This window comes from Equus przewalskii, chromosome 13, assembly GCF_037783145.1.
Source record: "Equus przewalskii isolate Varuska chromosome 13, EquPr2, whole genome shotgun sequence".
NCBI lineage: Eukaryota > Metazoa > Chordata > Mammalia > Perissodactyla > Equidae > Equus > Equus przewalskii.
The window spans coordinates 43,025,512-43,051,406 of NC_091843.1; the positions used below are offsets into that span (position 1 = coordinate 43,025,512).

The 25,895-nt window shown below is 36.2% G+C and overlaps 1 protein-coding gene across 24 annotated transcripts in view; it reads left to right on the forward strand.

Moving 5' to 3' along the window:
• The window catches only part of RAPGEF6 (Rap guanine nucleotide exchange factor 6), a 200,200-nt gene that overhangs the window by 107,296 nt on the left and 67,009 nt on the right, over nucleotides 1-25,895 (forward strand). For all 24 annotated transcript variants that reach the window (XM_070571179.1, XM_070571180.1, XM_070571181.1 and 21 more), the window contains 6 exons: nucleotides 11,937-12,114; nucleotides 14,185-14,321; nucleotides 16,445-16,603; nucleotides 17,188-17,340; nucleotides 21,057-21,221; nucleotides 23,997-24,104. In XM_070571179.1, coding sequence (XP_070427280.1) covers nucleotides 11,937-12,114; nucleotides 14,185-14,321; nucleotides 16,445-16,603; nucleotides 17,188-17,340; nucleotides 21,057-21,221; nucleotides 23,997-24,104 — 900 coding nt within the window. The remainder of the gene's footprint in view (nucleotides 1-11,936; nucleotides 12,115-14,184; nucleotides 14,322-16,444; nucleotides 16,604-17,187; nucleotides 17,341-21,056; nucleotides 21,222-23,996; nucleotides 24,105-25,895) is intronic.

A 25,895-nucleotide genomic window follows, 5' to 3' on the forward strand; every position in this document is an offset into this window, starting at 1 on the left:
GTTGTGAGAGAAGAGACAGGAGAATAGTGTGTAGATTGAGATTCAAGGTCATTTGGAAAGGCCAATGCTTTACTATCAGTTAGAAGGTGGGCTGTACACAGTGGGCTCCTGTATCTTTGGCAAGATCTTGAAGGAGCTTCTGAAGCATTGCACTTAGATTAGCATCCACAGGATGTCCACCTATTGGCTGCCCACCTGAGGCTGTGGTTGGAGTCACCTACTGGTGTGGTTGGAGGTCTTCTGATATAGGACCGTGACCTTATGTGTAGCTGCCCTGCTCCAGCCTTCTATATGTTTCCTTCCTCAGTAGCACTCTCTACAGCTCATTCTGTCTTTTAAGAGATTCACTTCAAGATTGGATAAACTGTGGTCAGGTGTCCTTGCCAGCTGTCCTGCATGTCAAAATGCCTCCATTACAAAGTGAAGAAGACACTTTCATACCCCAGAAACCTGAAAGTTACCATTGGCTCTCCTCCCTTGATCATCACATTCAGCACCAAGTCATATCAGTTCTCCTTCCTACATCATTAATTGTGTTTATATCTATATGTTTGATGTTAATTGGGATGTAATTTACATTTAATAAAATTCACCCTCTTTCATATAGCCTACACGAAGATATAGAGCATTTTCATCACCTCAAAAAGTACTTTATGCCCCTTTGTAGTCAGTCACTTCTTCTGACCCTCAGCCCCTGGCTGCCACCAATCTGTTTTCTACCCTTATAGTTTTGCATTTTCTGGAAGGTCACATAGATGGACCTTTAGTTAAAAGATGATGCAGTGAAACTTATAAAGGAACCAATAAGATAAAAGTAAGTTTCAGTGAAATTTAGGGAGAGTGAACAAAGGAGCAAAAGTAATGAAATTCTGGAACCAAAACAGAAATTTAAAGGAGAGAATTATCATAGTACTAAAGACAGACATGCTCTCTTTAAGAGTGGCCAAAGAAGGTAAAAAAGTAGTTTTTATTAAGTTCCCTAAGCTTTTTTTGTGTTTTTCTCAATGAACATTATTATTTCGATATTTAACAAATTGTAAAGCAACGTAAATAGAGGGTACAGTAAAAATAAAAACTGAGTAAAATTGTGGAAAACTATTAAAGGAATAATTACTAGAGGGTGAAAGGAATAAGAGCAGAACAATAGTAGGTTGATAAATATATCCTCCAAAATGCAGAATTTCTAAACCTGCAATTAAAAATGAAGAAAGTAAATAAAAGCAACCAAATTATGTGTGTGTATCCAGTCAGATCCATAGGACTGAAGGGGAAGAAGAGGGCTTAGAGTTAAATATCAACAGTGGACCCTTAGTCTTTCCCTTGGCCTCAGGCCTCCTTTGCAGTACCTGTTAAAGCTATGAATACGCCCTTTAGTAAAAAGCGTGTGTTGCCAGTGTGTATATCTTGGTCAGTGACAGTTGAAGTGGTTTTTCTGGTTATCCAAATTTCAGCATTTGAGGGATTTAAAAGTAAACACCTAACCCAGTCATGGCTTGTAACAATATAAGCAAAGCCTTGCAAAATAATGCAAGCATTTTTAATTTGGAGGGTTGAGAGGAAGAGAAAAGAGACATCCTAACAGCAATGCTTAACAGGAAAATTGTTTACATCATTTTACATGGCCAAATGTGTGCCTGTGCTCATATACATTTCCTTCTTGAGAGTTTTCATGTCTTCTAGTTTAAAAATAAAAGCCCTTGGCTCTGAAAGAAACTTAAAAATAAATCATTTACCAGAGTCTGGAAAAAATGCGACTTACAGTTTCGATGTGAATATGTTTCTAATCAAGATTAGCTTAAAATTTAACTAAAAGTATGCATTAAGATCTTAGAATGTTCTTGGATAAAATGTTTTATGTATCTTCAAAGAGTACTCGAGAAATAAGGAGTGCTTCTTTCTAGATTTCTTTTTCTGTCTATTTCAGTCTTTTCCAAGAGCTGGAAAATTATGAAATGTTGATTCTTGAACTAGAGCACTTGTCTTTTCATTAACTTGTTTTTGAATAACCTGAAGCACACATTCATCCCCCACCTCTCTTGTTCAGTTTCCATGTAGAAAGTAAATGTTTCTAAAAATCCCAGTGCTTCAGCTGCTACCTCTATGGTGGTATGATTCCTTGATTCAGAGCTCCACTGCCAATTTCTCCAGAACTCTGGTGCCACATTTCCACTGGGATGTCGTTTCGACACCTCAGCTGGTTTTGCCCCACCACGTTTTCTTCAGCTTGTCTTTAATATTTCTGTTAAGACTATTGCCTGTGTCCTAGTCAGAATCTCAGTTTTCTTTGAGTACTCCCACTTGAAATAAATTACAGGAACAGGATGACTTTACTCCTCTATTAACCTTCCGTGATTTACCATTATCTAATTTACACTCTTCATTTCAAATTTATATTCAGATCCCAAGCCTTTTACTTGTAACCACAATCTGCCAATCTGGTTTTATATTCCACTGTTCTCCACTTGCACATTCTAGATTCTGGTCCACGGACAAATACATAGGCTGTTCCCTGATCATGTTTGCTTTTTTCTATCCCTGTGTTTTGGTTATGCTGTTCTGCCTGCAACTCCACCTGGATGACATTTTCATATTGTCTCTCATGTCTTGGAACCCCACAGCAGTTTTTCTGTGGTCATGTTGCTTTTTCCACTCTGCTTCTTGGTGTAGTCACTTGTAAACTTGACATTTTTCATCATCATAAATTTGTGGAGGGCAGAGTTTGTTTCTTACTTATGTATTCCATGCTGAGTTAAGCACAGTATTGGCACTTAGGAAGTAGTTGAATTACATTTGAGAGTAGAAACCAATAGTGTTTCCAGGGAAAATGCAGAGGATCACTAGTAACTAAAGCTTGATTATCTAGGGGAAAGGAGGCTTTATTTTGCCTGCCTGCCTTGTTGTAGAGATTATGGAATGGGCCAGCCTCCACAGCATTACTGTGAAGGATTAATTTCACAGAGTTCTTACCCTGACTGGAAAGACAAAGAGGAAATATAAGGACTAAATAGTCCATGAAAAGGGTTGAATGAAATACTAAAAATGGGAATGCAGAAAAGAGAAGCACTGAAAGTCTAAGATTATGGCTTAATATGTGCTCTAAATCTGAAAATGTGGTTTTTGTAAGTTGGTATAACTTTCTGTTCTAACCTGTAGTTCCCCTCATTGGAGCTTCATATTTATCTAGATGCAAACAGGAAAAGGATATCCTCTGGGGGTTTATTTGGGGAAGGCCAAGTCATCAGAAAATCACCTCAGACTGTCTGCCTCACCAAATTATCTTTACACAGAGACACATTCTTACTGTAGGAAGGGAAAACACAGGGAGTTTAATACTTGTCGTCTTAGCACTTTCACCAGTATACATTTTTTTCTGGATTTATAATCTTTCTGAGGGTCTGCTCTATTCCAAGTGCTAGGATAAAGCCGTTGAAAGGCCAGGGTTCCAGTCTTCTGTGTAGCCTACCTTGATGGATGTGGCATATCTTTTGACCTACTTTTTTGTAACAACTTTTGATAGTATCATACAAGTCTCTGTGGCTCTGTTAAAGTTTCTTTTTGGCTTTTTTTCTCTCTTTGCTTCAGTGTGTGTAGTTTTTACTGCCCTTCTCCAAGTGTTCTCTTTTTACAGTTTACATTTCTTTATTGAGATTTCCTGTTTTCCCCTAGCTATGTTTGTATTTTCTTTTAAATCCTTGAACTTACTTATAATAAATGTCAAAAGTTCCTATCACTTAATTCCATCATGTCTATCATTCCTGGGTCTCTTTATATTGATTGATTTTTCTTCTGGTTATGGATTACATTTCCCTGCTTCTCCTATCCAGTAAGTTTTTACTGTATGCTGGAAATGGTGGATAATACATTTTTTAGATTCTTAGCTGGTTATTAGAGAATTAAACTTTTCTGCTCAGGGACTGCATCCTCCGGAGTATCATGCAGTGGCTTCCAGTCCTGGTGGTCATCATATCTACCTTTCCCTTAAAGACCTGGCTTGCCTTGTTTAGTCAAGGAATTAGACACTATGACTAAATACTCTTAACATTTTAAGTTTAGTATGTTCTCTGAATTAATTTTATTCATCCTTTTTCTTTTTATCCTGCTTTGAAAAAAGTACAAGTAAAAGAAAATTGTAAGGATAGATTATATTTTTTCCTTTGTAGATGGCTTTACCAAGTCCCTGAAAGAGTTCTTTTAGTAGGCTTCTCTCAGTCCCTACCTATGACTTTTATGCTCCCTAAAGTGCTAGCTTCTTAAATGTCTTCACTTCTAATGCAGATGACAATGAGCCTTCCCTACTGTTGTCCACATAACTGAATTACATCTTACCTTTTTATGTTGTGAGCCATTCATCTTTATTTTTTTTTAATTGAGGTCATAATAGTTTACAACATTGCAAAATTTCAGTTGTATATTGTTATTTGTCCCTCACCATTGAAGTGCTTCCCTTCACTCTTTGTGCTCAGCCCCCAGCTACGTTCCCCCTGGTAACCACTGAACTGTTCTCTTTATCCATGTGTTTATCTTCCACATATGAGTGAAATCATACGGTGTTTGTCTTTCTCTGTCCAGCTTATTTCACTTAACATAATACCCTCTAAGGTCCATCCATTGTTGTGAATGGGATGATTTTGTCTGTTTTATGGCTGAGTCGTATTCCATTGTATATATATACCACATCTTCTTTATCCAGTCGTCAGTTGATGGGCACTTGGATTGCTTCCACGTCTTGGCTATTGTGAATAATGCTGCAGTGAACATAGGGTGCATAAGTCTCTTTGAATTGTTGATTTCAAGTTCTTTGGGTAAATACCCAGTAGTGGGATAGCTGGGTCATATGGTATTTCTATTTTTATTATTTTGAGAAATTTCCATAGTGGCTGCACCAGTTTGCATTCCCACCAGCAGTGTATGAGGGTTCCCTTTTCTCCACAACATCTCCAACATTTTTTTGTCTTGGTGATTATAGCCATTCTAACAGTGTAAGGTGATCTCTTAGTGTGGTTTTGATTTGCATTTCCCTGGATGATTAGTGATGTTGAACATCTTTTCTTCTGCCTATTGGCCATCTGTATATCTTCTTTGGAGAAGTGTCTGTTCATATCCTAGGCCCATTTTTTGATTGGGTTGTTTGTTTTCTGTTGTTCAGTTGCGTGAGTTCTTTATATATTGTAGAGATTAACCCCTTGCTGGATATATGATTTGCAAATATTTTCTCCCAATTGGTGGGTTATCTTTTTGTTTTGATCCTGATTTCCTTTGCCTTGTGGAAGCTCTTTAGTCTTATGAAGTCCCACTTTTTTACTTTTTCTTTTATTTCCCTTGTCTGAGGAGACATGGAATTCAAAAAGATCATTTTAAGACAGATGTCAAAGAGTATACTACCTATATTTTCTTCCAGAAGTTTTATGGTTTCAGGTCTTACTTTCAGGTCTTTGATCCATTTTGAGTTATTTTTGTGTATGGCGAAAGGTAATGGTCTACTTTCATTGTTTTGCACGTGGCCGTCCAGTTTTCCCAACACCATTTATTGAAGAGACTTTGTTTTCTCTGTTGTGTGTTCTTAACACCTTTGTTGAACATTAGCTGTCTGTAGATGTGTGATTTTATTTCTGGGCTTTCAGTTCTGTTTCATTGATCTGTGTGCCTGTTTTTATACCAGTACCATGCTGTTTTGATGACTGTAGCTTGGTAGTATATTTTGAAGTCAGGGATTGTCATGACTCCAACTTTGTTCTTTTTTTTCAAGGTTTGCTCTAGCTATTTGAGGTCTTTTGTTGCCCCATATGAATTTTAGGATTCTTTGTTCTGTTTCCATGAAGAATGTCATTGGGATTCTGATTGGGATTGTATTGAATCTATATATTGCTTTGGGTAGTATGGACATTTTGACTATGTTTATTCTTCTGATTCATGTGCATGGAATATCTTTCCATTTGTTTATGTCATCATCAATTTCTTTTAGTAATGTCTAAAGTTTTCATTGTATAGGTCTTTCACATTCTTGGTTAAATTTATTCCTGGATATTCATTCTTTTTGTTGCAATTGTAAATGAGATTGTACTGTTGAGTTCTCTTTCTGTTAGTTCATTATTAGAATATAGAAATACCACTGATTTTTGTAAGTTTATTTTGTACTCTGCAACTTTACTGTAGTTGTTGATTATTTCCTACAGTTTTCTGATGGATTCTTTAGGGTTTTTGTATATAAATCATGTCATCTACAAACAGCTAGACTTTCACTTCTTCATTTCCTATTTGGATTCCTTTTATTCTCTTTTTCTTGCCTCATTCTCTGGCCAAAACCTCTAGTACAATGTTGAATAAGAGTGTTGAGAGTGAGCACCCTTGTCTTGTTCCTGTTCTCAGAAGAATGGCGCTCAGTTTTTCCTCATTGAGTCTGATGTTGACTGTGGGTTTGTCATATATGGCCTTTATTATATTGAGGTGCTTTCCTTCTATCCCCATTTTATTAAGAGTTTTTGTCATAAATGGCTGTTCGATCTTGTCAAATGCTTTCTCTGTATCTATTGAGATGATCATGTGGTTTTTATTCCTCCTTTTGTTAATGTGGTGTATCACATTGATTGATTTGTGGATGTTGAACCATCCCTGTGTCCCTGGTATAAATCCCACTTGATCATGGTGTATGATCCTTTTGATGTATTGCTGTATTTGGGTTGCCAATATTTTGTTGAGGATTTTTGCATCTATGTTCATCAGTATTATTGGCCTATAGTTTTCCTTTTTTGTGTTGTCCTTGTCAGGCTTTGATATCAGGGTGATGTTGGCCTCCTAGAATGTGTTAGGAAGCGTTCCATCTTCCCTAACTTTTTGGAATAGTTTAAGAAAGATAGGTATTAAATATTCTTTGAATATTTGGTAGAATTCTCCAAGGAAGCTGTCTGGTCCTGGGCTTGTATATTTTGGGAGGTTTTTGATTACTGTTTCAATCTCCTTACTTGTGCTTGGTCTATTCAGATTATCTGTTTCTTTTTGATTCAGCTTTGGGAGGTTGTAAGAGTCTAAGAATTTATCCATTTCTTCTAGATTGTCCATTTTGTTGGCATATAACTTTTCATAGTATTCTCTTATAATCTTCTGTATTTCTGTGGTATCTGTTGTAATTTCTCCTGTTTCATTTCTAATTTTTTTTGTTTGAGCTTTTTCTCTCTCTTTCTTTTTTTTTTTTTGGTAGTCTGGATAGGGGTTGTCAATTTTGTTTATCTTCTCAGAGAACCAGCTGTTAGTTTCATTGATCCTTTCTATTGTCTTTTTTGTTTTAATTTCATTTATTTCTGCTCTGATTTTTATTTACCTCCTTCTGCTTACTTTGAGCTTTGTTCTTTTTCTAATTCTGTTAAGTGTGGTTTGATATTCCTTATTTGGGATTTTTCTTGTTTGTGAACATGAGCCTGTATTGCAATGAATTTCCGTCTTAGTACCACTTTGACTACATCCTATATGAGTTGGTATGGTGTGTTTTCATTTTCATTTGTCTCCAGATATTTTTTTATTTCACCTTTAATTTCTTCAGTGATCCATTGGTTGTTCAGTGGCATGTTGTTTAGTCTCCACATCTTTGTCCCTTTCTCAGCTTTTTTCTTGTAGTTAATTTCTAGCTTCGTAGCATTTGGTCAAGAAAGATGCTTGTTATTATTTCAATCTTCTTAAATTTATTGAGGCTTCCCTTGTTTCCCAACATATGGTCTGTCCATGAGAATGTTCTGTGTGTACTTGAGAAGAATGTGTAATTCTGCTGGTTTTGGGTGGAGTGTTCGATATATATCTATTAAGTCCATCTAGTCTAGTTTTTCATTTAATTCCACTGTTCTTTGGTGGCTTTCTGTCTGAGTTATCTACCCATGTGACTGGAGAGTTGAAGTCCCCTACTATTATTGTGTTGTTGTTAATGTCTCCTTTTAGGTTTGTTAATAGTTGCTTTATGTACTCTGGTGCTCATATGTTGAGTGCGTAGATATCTATAAGTGTTATTTCTTCCTGGTGACAGGTCCTTTTGATCGTTATATATTGCCCCTCTTTGTCTCTCTTTACTTGTTTTATCTTGAAGTATACTTTGTCTAATGTAAGTATTGTGACACCTGCTTTCTTTTGTTTGCCATTAGCTTGGAGTATCGTCTTCCATCCTTTTACTCTGAGGCTCTGATTGTTGTTGGAGCCAAGATGTGTTTCCTGGAAGCAGCATATTGTTGGGTCTTGTTTTTTAATCCGTCTCGCCACTCTGTGTCTTTTTATTGCAGAATTCAATACATTTACATTTAGAGTGATTATTGATATATGAGGACCTAATGCTGCCGTTTTATTGCTTGTTTTCCAGTTCTCCTGCATTTCCTTTGTTTCTCATCCTTTGTATTTCAGGCTGCCAGTTCAAGTAGTTAGTTTTCTCTGCTGGTTTTCTTAGTTTTTTCCTTACTTATTATTTTTGTCTCTCTTCTACTTATTTGTTTAGTGGTTACCATGTGGTTGTATGAAAAATCTTGAAGATGAGATAGTCCATTTTCTGATAATCTCTTATTTTCTTAGACTAAGTCAATTCAATCCCTTTCTTCTTCCCCTCCTAAGTTGTTTTTGTCACATCTTATTCCTTCTTGTGTTGTGAGTTTGTGGTTAAAATGACAAGATTATATTTGGGTTTGGTATTTTCTTTCCCTTCATTTTAGTGTTATACTTGAGTGTCTCCTAACCTGTTTTGATGGATAGCTACAGCTTTCTGATTTTTGTCTACCTATTTATCTCCTTATTCAGGACTTTGTAACCACTTTCGTCTTTTTTTTCATGTATGCAGGCCTGCCTGAGAATTTCTTGTGGGGGTCTTGTGGCAATGAACTCCCTTAGCTTTTGTTTATCTGAGAAAGTTTTAATTTCTTCATCATAGCTGAAAGATATTTTCACTGGATAGAGTATACTTGGTCAAGAGTTTTTGTCTTTCAAAGATTTCAATATATCATTCCACTCTCCTAGCCTGTAAGATTTCTGCTGTGAAATCCGCTGAAAGCCTGATAGAGGTTCCTTTGTAAGTTATTTTCTTCTGCCTTGCTGCCCTCAGTATTTTTTCTTTGTCATTGACTTTTGCCAGTTCATTACTATATGCCTTGCAAGTAGGTCTTTTTACACTGATAGTAGTTAGGAGATCTGTTGGACTCTTCCCTTGCACTTCCAGCTCCTTCCCAGGTTTGGGAAGTTCTCTGCTGTTATTTCTTTGAACAAGCTTTCTGCTCCATGTTCTTTCTCTTCTCCCTCTTGAATATCTATAGTCCTTATGTTGCATTTCCTAAAAGATTTGGATTTTTTCCGGAGAATTTCTTCATTCTCACCTTCTCCATCTGAAGCATTTCTATATTTCTGTCCTCAATATTGTTGATTTGTTCCTCCCTAATAGCAGCTCTGTTGTTCAGGGAATCCCTATTTGTCCTTGTCCATTGTGTTTTTCATCTCCAATATTTGATTAGTTCTTCTTTACAGTTTCCATCTCTTACGAAGTAGGTCCTGAATTCATTTAGCTGTCTATCTGCATTTTCTTGTAACTCGTTGAGTTTTTTTTAATGGCTGTTTTGACGTCTCCATCATTTAGATTATACATTTCTGTGCCTTCAGGATTGCCTTCTGGGTACTTGTCATTTTCCTTCTGGTCTGGAGATTTAATGCTTTTTTTCTTGCTGCTAAGTGACATGGCTTTGTGTTTCCACACTGTGGTAGTATTTGATCATGACTTCCACCTGCCACCACTGGGTGGGGGTCAAGAGCTGTGTATTCTGAGCCCACCATGATTGGTGGTAGAGCTCCCAGGTGCTGAACTGGGGTGGGGGGGGACGGGTGCTTTCTTTCTCCTGAGCGATCTCGGGGGCTTCTCTCTCTGCCCTGGCTGTCTACTCTCTGGGGTGTTAACTTGATGAAGACACCTCCACATTAGCTAGTCACCTCTGTGTGGGGTTTTCCTCCAGGCTGTAAGGGACCTAAGAGAACAATGTTGTTCCCTGTGGAGGGCTACCGTGCCCTCCCACCTTTCCTCTCAGAGCCATGTGCTCTGCCTGGGTTGCTGCCCTTCAGTCAGGAAGAGAACCTTTCTCCCACTTTATTCCACTTCCTCAGGTGGTGGTCCAGCACCTCCACCTTCTAACATGGCTACGTGGGTCTCTCAGATGTCTTTTATGTTGTGTGGATGTCCTCTGTTGGAATATGAGTGTTATTTTGATTGTATCTTAGAGTAGAGAGTTTACAGGGAGAGCTCACTTGGCCATGATGCTGATATCACTCCTCCCATTCATCTTTTTATCACACATAATCTAAAAGGTGAGAATAAGACTAGATTGAAATAGTCTGGGTCAGGGGATAAAAACCTGAGATTGAGATGATGACAGGGTGGTTTAAGAACCCAAATTTATAAGGTAGATTGTCCTTAAAAATTGATAAAATGGAAAAACGCTGTTCTGGAGGTGAGCTTCTGTATTATGAAAAATTAAGTTAACTTGTGTAGAAATACTGCTTTAGTGTTTTTTACACTTGTTTCTTGGATTAAAATCATTGTATGTAAAGAAATTAGGTTTTTGGAAAAGTCACTTTAGCATGTACACATATTTAAATTAAAACTGCTTACTTTTGAAAAGAGATTTTAAGCTGCTAACCAGTTTGTGGTTCCAAAGATGTATTCAGAAATGCACTCCACTTAACCCCTAAAGTTCTGTAGCCACAAAACTCAGGAGAGCATACTAGTCATGAGATAGGATTGCCCCTTGTGATCCTTAAGAGCCACCTTGTCTAATCTTAAAGATCTCAAATTGGGTATTTAAAATCTGGTTTGTTAACTAGCTGTTAGTTTAAAGCGCTTATTTATTATTGTGAAGTTTCTGTATGTTCAAGTCACATTTTTCTGTAACTGCTTCAATATTCATGCTTTTTTATGTATAATATGAGTTAAATGGGTATAATATTTAGAAATATTTCCTAATAATCCACTTTTAGGACAGTTTTATTTCCTGAAAGATATCATTATTTTCTGTGAATGGCATTTGAGTTTACAGTTTTTTAAAAATCTACTAGTTCCTTTGCAAGTATTTGAGACTAATATGTTTCCAAAGTTGAGGTGGTAAGCATAAGTTTATTTTAAAGCTTGGTTAGAGTAATCTCAGCTGTTCTTTGCACACTGTTAGATTCAACAGTAAGGTATTAGGAAGTGATGAGTATTTGTTCCGTCCTTAATTGGCCTATTTTAGTACTTTTCAGTACTATTTGCTTGTTTTGTACTTCTGTTTTTGATTTACATTATTGCCAACCCTACTGATCTCTAAACTTCTGTCTTGAAAAAAATCACTTGTTTACAAGATCTGGCATAGACTAGTAGGTCCTCACAAAATGGTGTTGATAAACTTTCTCTTTCCTGAACTTCATGTTTTAGGAAATGTGCTCTTTTTTTTCTTTTTCTTTTTTGCTGAGGAAGATTTGTCCTGAGCTAACATCTATGCCAATCCTCCTCCAGTTTTTTGTAGGTGTGACACCTCCACACTGTGGCTGATGAGGGAAGTAGGTCTGTACTTGGGATCCGAATCTGCAAACCCAGGCCACTGAAGCAGAGTGCACAGAACCTTAACCACTCAGCCACAGGGTTGGATGCAGAAATGTTGTGCTTTTGAGAAATAAAAGTGTTGGAAAACAGGTGTTAATACATTTAGTGATGTTTGAATCTCATCATTTTATACTTACTGACTCGGATTTATTACCTAGATCTCACATGTGGAATGATGAGCCTGTATTTTGGGCAGAGAGAAACCTTTTATAAATAAATATCATGTGGTTTTTGATACAGAATACAGCATTGCCTAATTCTTTATGATATTTGGGAAGGAGGGATAGTTTTGATTAATTCAGACTGTGACATAATTTTTATAACATGAAATGTAAGTGATCAAGATTTCTTTCTATAGGCTACAGAAAGTGAGGTAGGAGATGTAGATTTAACACGTCTTCCAGAAGGACCTGTTGATTCTGAAGACGAAGAAGAGGAAGATGAAGAGATTGATCGAACAGATCCTCTGCAGGGGCGAGATCTTGTTCGAGAATGCCTTGAAAAAGAACCTGCAGACAAAACTGATGATGACATTGGTAAGAAATACATCTGTTCACAATAAGAATTTTATAGTTTTAATTTATATATAGTTCCTAATCTTGCATAACAGATTGCCCCAAAACTTAGTAACTTAAAACAATGGACATTTATTTTCTCATAGTTTTTGTGGGTCTGGAATTCAGGAGTGGCCTAGCTGAGTGATTGTGGCTCAGTGTCTCTCATGAGGCTATAATCAGAATGTTGGCAAGGGTTATAATCATCTGAAGTTTTGCTGGGCTGAGCTAGAGGATTACCTCCAAGGTGGCTACTCACGTGGCTTTTGGCATGACCTCAGTTCATTGCCAGGTGGGCCTCTCCAGAGGTTGCTGAAATGTCCTCCTAGCATGGCTGTTGTCTTCCCCTAAAGCAGGTAATCCTAAAGAGAGTAAGGCAGATGCCACAATGTCTTTTAATATCTGGCCTTAGAAATGACATCATCACTTCTTCCAAATTCTGTTTGTCACACAGAGCAACCCCAGTACAATATGGGCAGGTACTGCACGAGGACGTGAATATCAAGAGGCAGGGATCATTTAGGGCCATCTTTGAGGCTGACTGCCCCTATTTGTGAGCTTGTTTGGAGGTTCTAGCAGGGATGCACAGCCACTGGTATACTCTTGACTGAACGGTCGTCCTCAGTATACAGCCTCAAGAGTGACACACATAGAGTGATGAGAGAGCAAGGGGACGCCCACCTCGCCAGCCAGATCAGCTAACTCAACCCTGGCGATCAATGGAGTGACAGATGTTGCAGCCAGATCACCCTCACATCCTGGCCGCCCCAATTTATAAAACAAAAGCTTTGATTGCATTGAAATGATTTCCCCCTTCATGTCCATAAGACTTTTAAAACACTACATCAGTGTCCAATGTTTATGAATTAGCTTTTTAAAAAAATTTCAAACTTTATCAAAAATCATACTTCTCTACCTTGAAGAAATATGTGTGTGTGTATATATATAAATATAAATTTGGTTAAAACTTTATGAATTTTCCTTCATGTAGTTACTTAGAAAACTAGTTACTATACTTTGATTGGGTGGTTGAATGATACTAAAGATCTAATGTTATCTTTAAGGACAAAGATTGCTTAGTGTCATTATATATTGTTATGATTCAATTAAGAATTTGTCCTAGATTTCTCTTTTATAGTAGTCATATTGCTGTCATTCAAATCAGAAGATGCTGCTATTACTACTAATAATAATCTCTGTGAGTAAAGATCAATAAATTTGACCATTGCTTGCCATTTTAAGGACATATAGTTAAGTAAGCTGTGATTTAGACTCATGTTGTGAACGTTATCGGGACAGGAACTGAAAGTACATTTTTAATGATAAAAAGTTATATACTATGCTATTTTCACAGAGCTTTTTTAAAGACTTAAATATAATTAACTCCCAATTACCTGTGGGTAGATAGCACCTTATAGTTATTTCTATTTCAGCCTTTAGCTGACTGCTTATATGTTTCTCTTTTATATTTATCTTTATTACTTATGTATCTATACCAGGGAATGACCTAAGGCAGACACTCATAAACGTCTCTTGGTTAAATTAAAGAGTTAGCCTGTAGTTGCTTCGACAAATCTTGAACCTAGAATTCACTAGAATTTGTTACCCCTAATTTAATTTCTTATTGACATTTATTAATAACATTTTTTTTAAACTCTAGCCCAATGAGAACTACATGAAAGGCCTTTTCACTAATCTGTTAGATCAAAGGATATCACTAAACTTAACCACCATGGAGTTGGCGCCTTGGGCTAGGAAAATTAGATAAACTTTCCAGCCTCAGCTGAATCTGTCTGGTTTCCTGGTTCTCTCTGGAGCTTGTGATTTTGGTATCTTCCAGTATGCCTGTATTTTTGTGTGTGTCTGAATATATCTATTAACCAAAAGTGATTTTTTTAACCGACAGTAATCTTGTATGTTGGTTTATCTACTTTAGCAGCATAAATTCATAAGTTTATTAGAAAATTGGGTTATGAAGAATTCTGGATTTTATTGTATCTTTAACGGGTAGTTCTTGATGGCCTCTATACTAGAATTTCTGTTTTTTTATAGAACAATTACTGGAGTTTATGCACCAGCTCCCTGCTTTTGCAAACATGACCATGTCTGTGAGGAGAGAACTCTGCTCAGTGATGATTTTTGAAGTGGTAGAGCAGGCTGGAGCTATTATTCTTGAAGATGGGCAAGAGGTAAGTTAGCAAATATATGTTACATGTTATTTAATACAGGAGCTAATCTTTAGAATGATTTCCATAAACTTGTGTAAATCCCGACTTTGGAAATTTATACAGTTTTTTTTAAAATGCATGCTGAGTTTGGGGTAGTTTACATTTCTGAAGAGATAAGTTTTTATTTTTGTTTTTGCTTTACTTTGTCTTAATTTTGATTTCTTAGCAGCGGACCTTGCACAGAATAGATGTTCAATAAATAACATTCGTTGAAGCAAATTTGTTTTTACTTCTCAAATTGTTATAAGACTTTTTAAAAACTTCTGTATTCCATTTGTATATTTATATCATTATTGTTTCAAGTGTTTATCAAGTATTTATTCTTCTATCCCTTTTCTGTATTATACGTTAAAAAAAAAAAGAATGAGAGAAATTTATTGGTACATATGCCTCCTAGTGGACTGCTGTCAGTTGAGGCATTTATGTTCAGAATGCCCAGATGACAACTTGTGGATGAATGGAGGGAGGATGCAGTGGAATTGAAAGGTATTACTGCTGTTAGAAAGTACTTCACTATTTTTCTTATCAAACTGATGAAAATTAATGCTGAGGTGTCAGTCAATGAACATTGTCATATACTGCCAGTAGAAATATAAACAGTATTTCTAGAAAGTCCTTTAGAAATTTTTAACATAAGCCTCAAAGTATTTAACAATCTCTAACATTATTATTCCACTTCTGAGTGTCTTTCCTCAGGTCATAATATAAAACTCAGAGTTATACCAAAAAATATTCACTGTAGCATATTTATAATAGTAGAAATTAGAAATGACCAAAATATGATTCAATAATAAACAGTGGTTAACTAAATTATTATACAGCCACAGAATATAATATTATGTAGATATTCAAGTTATTTTAAAATTTGATGGAAATTCTTTGAGGGCAAGGGCCTTGTCTCTGTCTTTGTTTACATGTTTTCTCCGCATATCCTAGAAAATGTCTGGCACAGAGGATATGCTCATAAAGAGAGTTGGGTGAGCAATGAATTTAGTATTAAAATTTTTTAAAGGCAGGATAGTCTAAATATTTCAACAATATAAAATAATATAAACATAGGAGAGAAACTAAACTTAACAACAACTGTGTGAACAGTGGGATTTTCAATAACTTTTCTTTTCTACAGATTCTTGTATTCTCTTAATTTTCCACAGTTCTGTCGGCAAAAATCTGTAGTGTGCTTACTTTGTGCCAGGTACTGTTCTAGACACAGGGAGTATGGTGGTAGAAAAACCAGATGCAGTCCCTGTCCTCAAGTAATTTATGTAACCACAGATTCCACAACAAATGCATTTTATATTTGAACTAATCAAAAAAAAGCACACTTTTGAAAAAATATTTATTGTTGCCACTGATTCTCCTTCAGAAATGATAATCCAGATTTCCTTTAAATCACATTAAAACTGTTCAAAGTTTAAACTAATAGCAGGGACACTAAAGAAGAAGAAGTGGTCTTTCATTGGTACACAGTAGGCCTTTTGAATATATCTTCTTAGAGCATTAAATGCTTTCATATAAATGAAGGCCGTGTTTTCTTAACATTAGGAGAAACTTTGAATATTTTGTCAGATATGCCTTAAAATTCAGGCTTTTAGTAAGTAGTCTTTCTGAATTAATCACTAGCTACTTTTTCTCTTCTTTTGAGCGTTTGCTATGTTCAGTCACTATTCTAAGCACTTAGTATGTATAAACTCATTTAATTAACACAAAAGTCTTATGAGATAGGTACTGTTGTTACGCCCATTTTAGCATTAGAGAAACTCAGGCCCAGAGAGGTTAATAACTTGCCCAGAGTCACTCAGCTAGTCAGTGGCAGGGTGTGGATTCAAATTCCAAGAGTATTTGGTCAATTATGAAAGTTCCTGATTTCATTTGGTGACTAAAAGAAGAAAGAGTAAAATAAGCTTTAGTGGTTTGCATAGACAGGCATAGGGTGTTCCTAACAGAGTATTTAGTAATACAATCAGATCTTCCTTTTTCTTTTTTAGATTATACAAGTTCTATATATAGCTTGATTATTTTTTAAAGTTAGCATATAACTGTCTTTTTAAAAAGATTCTTAAAATCTGTCTTTTTCTCTATAGCTTGACTCATGGTATGTTATTTTAAACGGCACCGTGGAAATCATTCATCCAGATGGAAAAGTTGAAAATCTCTTTATGGGAAATAGTTTTGGAATTACTCCCACTCTGGATAAGCAGTACATGCATGGAGTTGTTAGGACTAAAGTAGATGATTGTCAGGTAAGTTTCTCTCTTTGGTTGTGTATTCTTGATTGTTGATTTAAAATGGCTAAGCCTGTTTTTCCTTCCTCAAAATAAAATAGCTTGATTTAAATTGAGAGTTTCAAAAGATCACAATTAATAAAGGTAACTAGATTTTATATCTGACTTAAATATTTGTGAAATTGAACAAATTATAGATTTTTAAAAGAGACTATACCAAGTAAATGTTGGTTTTGGTTTATTAAATTTCTATCTGATATTAGCCAGTTCAGTCTTTTTTTTTTAATAAAGGAAAGAAATAGGAACTTCTCAGTTGTGTGTTTCTGACTTAGTCCTGCTTCATGTTTTCTTTTCATAGTGTCAGTTTTGAGAGAAGTAGATGTTCACTTCTCCTTTTAGAGCAGATTCAAAGAGATTTAACTTCTTTAGTCTCTTTGTGCGGGAATTATTTATTTCGTCTTGCTTTTTCTTAAGGGTTAAAGGGATAAAATAAAAAAGAACTGATGCCACTTGATTTCTTAACTTTGTGCTCTGCCTTGGTGCGTAGTGATATATTTATGTACTATAGGTTTATTAATTGTCCCCATGTTGTTCTCGGACAGTTTGTCTGCATAGCCCAGCAGGATTATTGGAGAATTTTAAATCATGTGGAAAAGAATACCCATAAAGTTGAAGAAGAGGGAGAAATTGTTATGGTTCATGAGCACCGTGAACTTGATCGGAGTGGAACCAGGAAAGGACACATCGTAATCAAGGTGGGTGATTTTGCTTATTGTTCTAGTCACTGATAGAATAAAGCTTTCATCTTGTTTAAAAGGCTTCGAACCACTTTTTGAGTAGTGCAAAATAATTCACTAACTTTAGAAGCTAATTTAAATAAATGTGTTGGTTCTTTTACCTTTTTCTAAGTTGGTTTTTACACATTTTAATGATGAAGGGTGATATTACCATTTAGTATCAGTATGGATATTATTTTAGAATATACTGCTCAAAGTTTTCCTTCTCAAATTTATTTTGTGATCCATTGATAATGGGAGTTAATTTCATCAAAGACAGCAGTATTTAGACACAAAACAGAAAATGAAAGGACCAACTGTAAAGGTATAAGGAATTCTAAGTGAAGATGCAGAGTGCTTTACAGAATCTCTGGCACTGAAAGAGGCATTAACTTCTCTGGAGTTAACTTCTCTGGGGATGATGTGACAGGGCTTTGTTAGGGGTAAGTCAAAAGCCTTAGCACATTGTAGGGTCTGAGTATTAATCCCCATACTGTTTTCCCTTCTCTAACTCCTTTCTCCTCTACCCCTAAGCCCCCTTGCCTCCCCAAACCCCCCGACCCCCCTGTTTCTTTAAAGAACTCCAGATGTAAAATAGAGTTATTACAGTTGAAAGAGAGGAAATAAATACATGACCATTTCTCTTTTCAAGCTAGTCTTGGTTGCAAAATAAGTAAATGTGTTATTATTCATTAAAAATGCAGCAGCTTATTTAATAATAAGGGACTGATGTGAGATTTGTTCTTCCTCAGGAGTCAAGCTGTTCTTCACTGCTGTCTTTCTTTTTCTAAACTGATAAACGTAAGCCTTGTACATAGAAAAGATGAACATGTGGGTGGACTGCCATAGGCTTTCTTTTTATGGGGCCTCATGATTTTCAATACTTCATTTTTAAATAATTTCAAACTTACAGAAAAGTTGCAAAAACAGTATAAAGAGCTCCCTGACTCAGATTCCCCGGCTGTTAACATTTCACTGATTTTTCTCCATTATCATCAGTCTTTTTCTGAACCACTTGAGAGCAGTCTGCAAATCTGATGTCCATCACTCTTAAATATTCCATTGTTTCCTAAAAACAAGAACATTCTCCGACATAAATACCATAGAACCCTTCAAGTTAGGAAATGAACACTGATAAAGTAAAACCATTCAGCCCACAGACCCTATTTAGATTTTCACCAACTATCCCGTCAATGGCACTTTTTCCTTTCTGCTCCAGGATCTCATCTGGGAACACAGTTGTGTTTAGTTGTCATGTCACTTCAGTCTACTCCAGGAATAGTCTTTTCCTGTTCATATTCTTAGCAGTTTTAAAGAATACAGACATTATATTCTGTATTATAACCCTCAGCCTGGATCTCTCCATTGTTTCCCCGTGACCAGGCTCAAGTCATGGTTTTTGGCAGGAATTCCACGGAAATGATGTTGTGCTCTTCTCAGTGCATCATGTCAGGGAATACAAAATGTCAACCTGTCCCAGCACTGGTGAAGTTAACCCTAATTCCTGGTCATTTGGTGTCTGTTTGCCAAGCTTCCTCACTGTAAAGTCAGAATTTTACCCTTTATGATTGATAAGCATTTGGAGGAGAAATGGTCTGGGATAGTGTCACTGTGTCCTGCAAAGCTCTGTGTACCTTTACTTCCATTGACTACTCCTGCCTGAAATGGTGATTTTCTATTTCCATTATTTCGTCTACATTTATTGGTATTCTACTGTAAGGATAAGCATTCTCGTTTCTTACATTAATTTCATTATATTGGTATGGGCTTTTGTGTTGTATTCCCTTACCATCAGTGTCGTTCCTGTGATCAGATTGTCCCAGATTTGTCCAGTGGTACCCTCTGAAGGCTGACTCCTGTATCCTTTTGACATATCCCCATCATTTTTTGAGAACTTCCTTATTATCTGGCAAAACAAGATGTTCCAGGATTATCTTGTACTTTTCCTGCTTCGGCTTTGGAATCAGCCATTTCATCAGAAAGCCCTGGATCTTTCTAGTGGAGAATAGCATCTAAAAACCAAGATCTGGGCACTCACTCAGTTCATTGCTACTGAAGTGTTAGTGCTTCTGGAGTCTCTCATCAAACAGAGCTAGGAAATATATGTATTTACTATAAATTCATACACATCTATAACTTTCTATATCTATCCATCTGTCAATCTATAACAATCATAAGTTTATACCAATACTCCTAGTTCCAGTACTGTATACCACAGAGCTTTTTTCTAGCCTTTTCCTTTCCATATTTGTAAATACTTTCTCCAATAGTGGTTCCTGTTATGCTCTGTATATTTCCTTATTTCCTCATCCTTACCAGTTTCTAACCATGCCAGCCTTTTCCTTCACCTGCCACCTCTTTACGCTCTGTCTTACAGTATCTCACCTTGTTGGATGCTAGTGAGCACCTTGGTGACATGCTTCTGCATGACTGTGGGACTCACCTTTAAATAAAGTTTTGTGTCTATGGTCTAGTCTCCACAGTTTCCTGCCTCAGTGATTTAGCCAATCAGAATAATGGCCTTCTTTAACATGTTGATCCCTTCCACCACTGACTTAGCTATACATGATCTAAGAACTAGAATTAAGTGACCTCAAATCGTGGTTGGCCTGAGTGATAAACCCAGTTTGGTACTCTTAGACTTAGAATGCCTCGAAGAGTGAGAAAAGAATAGGAATGACCTGTGGTTGTGTTGTCTGTTGAATAGGTTATCTGAAGAACCTTACTTCTGACCTTCTTCTAAAGAAATTATTTACATACCTTGTTAGCAGTGTCTACCTTTTTTAAAATAAATTCTTAGATAAAGACATTGTTAGTATTAATGTATGTTTACCATACAGTTACTATGACCAATGAAATTATTTGGATGCGTGCAACAAATGGAAATTTGAGGTTATGGACAACAGTTGGTTTTTATATTTGGCTTAACTTCTGGTTTATTTCTACATTTGTTCTGTGTACCCACTTTTGAAAAGGCTCCAAAGGTGATAAATTTTAACATTGATTCAGAAGCTTGAAGAGTAGATACTGTTTACATTCTTTTTTATGTAAGCAAGCAGTTGAAACTTGGATTAATGTAAAAACTATCTATAGAACTTCTGGTTCCTCTCAAGATGGTGAACTAGCATGGAGAAATTATAGAAGAGGAAACTTCTATTCTAGGAAGTAACAACAACAATAAAACTCTATCTTGGACTGGTATGTTGTTCCTATAGCCTGGGGCAGAAGAGAATTTGAGGATGATTAAATTTGGAGGAAATCTTGCTCTTTTTTTTAATAAAAACTTTTTATTTGAATAAAACTTTTTTTTTTTAACTCTCACCTCTTCCATCTGTTGCCTTGAGACAGTCATTACATCCCCACCATTGCAGGATAAGTGGCAGTAACAGTCCACACCAGGGGTAAATCAGTGAAGTTCAAAAGCCCTGCTTTGATGAAATGCCAGTGAAAACAGCAACGGAGTAAATGCTGTGGGTATTTTTATTCCTCTGCCTTTTCTCTCTCTAAATCTCTGGGTGCTGGTGGATTACAATCTATAGAGACTACCTTCTCCCAGTGCTGAGGATTTTCAAGGTGAAACTCTACTTTGTGGACGTATCTAATGGAGTGGCTACAAAGGGAGGTAATCAACAGGAGTTCTTTGGTTTCTGAGCTGTTTGTTTATTTTCTAATCCTTTCTGTCCTTGGATTTTTAGGCAACACCTGAGCGTCTCATCATGCATTTAATAGAAGAGCATTCCATTGTGGACCCAACTTATATAGAAGATTTCCTATTAACTTACAGGACATTTCTTGAAAGTCCGTTGGATGTTGGGGTCAAACTATTGGAATGGTTTAAAATTGACAGCTTAAGGGATAAGGTTGGTTTTATAAATATAAAGGGCATGAAAGTGATTTTAAACTTTATTTATAAAACCTTTTATAGTTGGTAAATGTTTATTTTGATAACAAGATTTAATTCCCCTAAAAAATTAGTCAATGTAGACGTGTTTCTGCTTAGTTACTTTTATGACAAAATAATATGTCAAAAGTGGATATGAACCTTAGCAGGCAAAAACTGAAATAAGACTGTCGTGTAGCTGTAAATTCAGAAAACGTGATAGCTTCATGACAGTATTTTTGAACTTTATCAGAATATTTGGTTGTTTCTGAGGGAGATCAATAAAACATTTAAAAGCTGATTAATAGTTTAGAAAGAATATTTACCAAGTAAATTTTTTCCAAGAGAGCTTAAATTGTTAGTCCCAAAATACAAATATATTGATTTTTCTGAGTTATAGACCTTAATAATCATTTGAAAACAATTTATCTTTTTGACCTGAGTTTATCTCTGCTGTGACTTACTTAAATCTACCTTTGAATAATTTTTGCATTAAACATTGTTTGCTATTTTAAATAGATGATTTTACCTTATTTCATCAAGTGTTTGTACCTTTAATGGAAGGACTTGTAATACCTCAGCAAATAGGTAGGATTAGTTATTTTAAGAAAAATAAAAGAAGGGCCATAATTGCCTGGTGTGTCTTTCTGAGTTATATTTTAAAGGAAATAGATATAGCTGGACTGTCGAATTCTGTTGTTTAGGAATGAAAATTTCTAAAACTACAGGCTTGCTCCCACCCCTTTTAGAATTATATGTAGTCACTTCAGTAGCTGGGGAAATAAAGGCCTGCTAGAGAATGAACAAAAATATAATTTAGAGACAACTAGATATTCACATGCAAAAGAATGAAGTTGAACCCTTACACTATATACAAAATTAACTAAAAGTGGATCAGACACCTAAATTTAAGAGCTAAAACTATAAAACTTTTAGAAGGAAATATGGGTAAAAAATCATAACCTTGGATTTGTCAGTGATTTCTTAGATATGCAAAGCACAAGCAACAAAGGAAAAAACTAGATAAATTGAACTTCATCAAAATTAAAACCTTTTCTACATCAAAGGATATTATCAAGAAAGATAGGACAACACATAGAATAGGAGAATATATTTGCAAATTGTGTGTCTGATAAGGGTCTAGTATCCAGAATATACAAAGAACTTTTATAATTCAACAACAAAAGGCAGCACAATTTGAAAATGGACAAAGAACTTGAACAGACATTTCTCCAAAGAAGATACATAAGTGGTCAACAAACACATGAAAAAGATGTTCAAAACCACAATAAGGTTCTGCTTTACACCCACTAGGATGGCTTTAAAAAAGGAAAGGAGTTAACAAATGTTGCTATGGATGTGAATGTGGAGAAGATGGAATTGTTGGTGTGGAAAACGGTTTGGTGGTTCTTCAAAAAGTTAAATAGAGAACCGCATAACCCAGCAATTTTTCTCCTAGGTATATTTATCCAAGAGAACTAAAAACAGATGTCCAAATAAAAGCTTGTATACAAGTGTTAATAGCAGCACCACTGACAATACCCAAAAGGTGGAAACAATCCAAATGTCCATCAGCTGATGAATGGATAAACAGAATGTGGTATAACCATAATGAAAATTTGTTCAGCCATAAAAGGGAATGAAACACTGACACATGCTGCAACATGGATGAACCTTGAAAACATTTTGCTAATTAAAAGAAGCCAGACACAAATGGTCACATATTATGTGAAATATCCAAAATAGGCAAATACACAAAGACAGAAAAGCAAATTTTAGGGTCTAAAGAGAGGGCAGAAGGAGAGGTGACTGCTTAATGGGAAGGGGTTTTCTTTTGGGGTGATGAACATATTCTGGAACTAAGTAGTAGTGGTGGTTGCACACCATTGTGAATGTGCTAAATGCCACTGAATTGTACACTTTAAAGTGGTTAAAATGGTGAATTTTGTCTGTATTCTACCACAATTTTGAAAATATATGACGTAAGTTACATTGTTAGTTAGGTACATTAGTCAATTAGATTTGCATTCATTAGTTTTTAAACTTTTCTTTTACTCTGTGGCACAAAGTAAACAAATCAGTTCACAGCTTTGAAAATTCACAGTATTGACAAGAAGGAAGTTTCAGGTTTGTTTTTGTTATAACTTTGGTTAAATACGTTCTTGGTTATAGAAACACTTTTTTTTTTTTTAAGATTTTTTTCTTTTTCCTTTTTCTACCCAAACCCCCCTGGTACACAGTTGTATATTCTTAGTTGTGGGTCCTTCTGGTTGTGGCATGTGGGATGCCACCTCAGCATGGCTCGACGAGCAGTGCCGTGTCCGCGCCCAGGATTCGAACTGACGAAACACTGGGCCTGCAGCAGAGCGCGCAAACTTAACCATTCGGCCATGGGCCCGGCGCCGGTTATAGAAACACTTTTGATATGATTGCCTGCCCTTGGAAGCTTGCATTTAAGATGCTCACTGAAATATACATCCCATATACTTCCTACCTCTTAGCATACAGGCTTGTGTTTTCTGAGGGCACAGTGTCTTGGCTCTGTCTATTACTAGTGTACCCAAGGAAGCAGACGCTCAAACTAAACCATGCCTCTCTGTTAGGATGAACCTTTTGTGTGCAAGAAAGAGGGATCAAAGGAGTTAGCCATAAAGCTCAGTTCCCCCTCAGTTTTGAGTATGCTTTTGGAATCTACTTTTGCAGAAAGAGTGCCTGTCCTAACTATATGCTTGCTGCCTCTTCCATGTTTCCACAGGTAACACGGATTGTATTATTATGGGTAAATAATCATTTTAATGATTTTGAAGGTGATCCTGCTATGACTCGATTTCTGGAGGAATTTGAAAAAAATCTGGAAGATACAGTAAGGCTCAAAAGAATTTATCTTCTTCAGAGTTTAGGAATCCCACCCCCTTCCACCCACTACCTCCCCACCCCCCCACCTCCCACTCCTCCACTGCCATAACAGCAACTCAAAACAGCTTTCGTCTTTTCTTGTGTCTTGAATGTCTGTTCTGAGAACTTCCAAATCTTTATTCTAGACGTCTGCTCATCGTCTGCCACTCCAGCGTACACAAAAATCATCCTTCTTCCTGATTCTTCTGTTTTAAGACTAATGATAATGTTATCTCCCAGTCACCCAGACTTATAAACTCTGGTGTATATGTGGGCCCCCTCTCTCTTTTCCTTGAATTCCCTGGCCAAGATGTCCACTCATTTGCTAAAGTCCTTTGGGTCATTGATTTAGGCATACACATACACATATTTCCTCTGGTCTTTCTCTCTCAACCGTTTTTTTTTTCACTCCCCAGTTTAGGGCCTCATTTCATTATGCCTGATATGTTATAATAGCCTGCTAGTTTTTGTTAACAGTCTCTCTTCCTTCTAGTCCATTCTTTGTGGCCAAGAAATTGTTTTTAAACCATAAATAAGATGACTGTTATCTGTTCATCAATAAACCAAAATATTTCCTCCCAAAGTCATTCCTCACCTGTATATTCAGATTTCTCATCTACGTTTTCAGCCATTTTTCTGTACACCCTAGATTATAGCCAACTACATTATTTTATATTCTTTGACACTTCTCTCAAGCTGAAATTCTCTTCTCCCAGTCTTGTTATTTGAAACTCTATGCAGCCTTCAAGGCCTGTCTTACATATCAGATCTACATTAGACTTTCTAAGTCTCCCTTCTGCATGTGATTTCACTTGTTCTAACTATATGACACTTAAGATAATCCCCTTAGGTTCTCTTAACTTTCACAGTAGCTATTTATAAATCCATTTTATTCTGTCAGATATAAAGCTTTGAACTGCAAGTAGGATTGTGTGCTCCAAGCAGCTTGAAATTTTAGGAAGTAAATAGTAATGCAGCCCAGAAGACAGATTGCCTTAATTAACATCCAGACTCCACCACTTGCTAGATATATTGACTTGGACAAGTTGCCCAACTTGTTATGCCTCAGTTGTCTTATTTTACAGATAGTAGTCCCTTGTTTATTGGGATTTTTATGAGGATTATAGTGAGCTATTGAAGGTAATAATCTGAGAACAAAACCTGGCACATCAAATGCTCAAGAACCATTGTTTTTACTCATATTCTATAAGTGGATTGAGTTGAATAAAGGGGGAAATTGGCAGATTTTTGTCTTTTCTTTACCCCTTGGTTCCTCTAGCCTTCTCAGCGGCACATCTGCTCTGTGCAAAATGGGAGGAATGAACAGAGAGAGGGGAACTTGATTAAGAGACTGTAGAGGCTCACAACCATCGTTTGGATCTTCCAGTGCTGGCTGTATAGTTATTCAAAGGGCTAATGGAAAGCAGAAACTGCCTTACGATCATACAATTTTTTTTTTAATAATCAGTTGTCAAGTGTTTACTGAATTCTACTTTAAACTGCAAGGTGTTATATAGGATCAAAACAGGTGTGAGACTTGGTCCCTGCCCTGAAAAAACTTTAGCTGCTTATTATGGACGTGAGATTTACACATACTACATTGTTTGAGAATAGTTGAATATTAAGCTGGTATAAGAACCTGGAAGTTAGAATATTACTGAGTTTAAGGAAGATCTAAAATAATATAGGAACAACATTCCTGGAAGAGGTGGAGGCTTGAATGTGTCTTTGAATATTAGTATTTGGAAAGTTGGTTCAA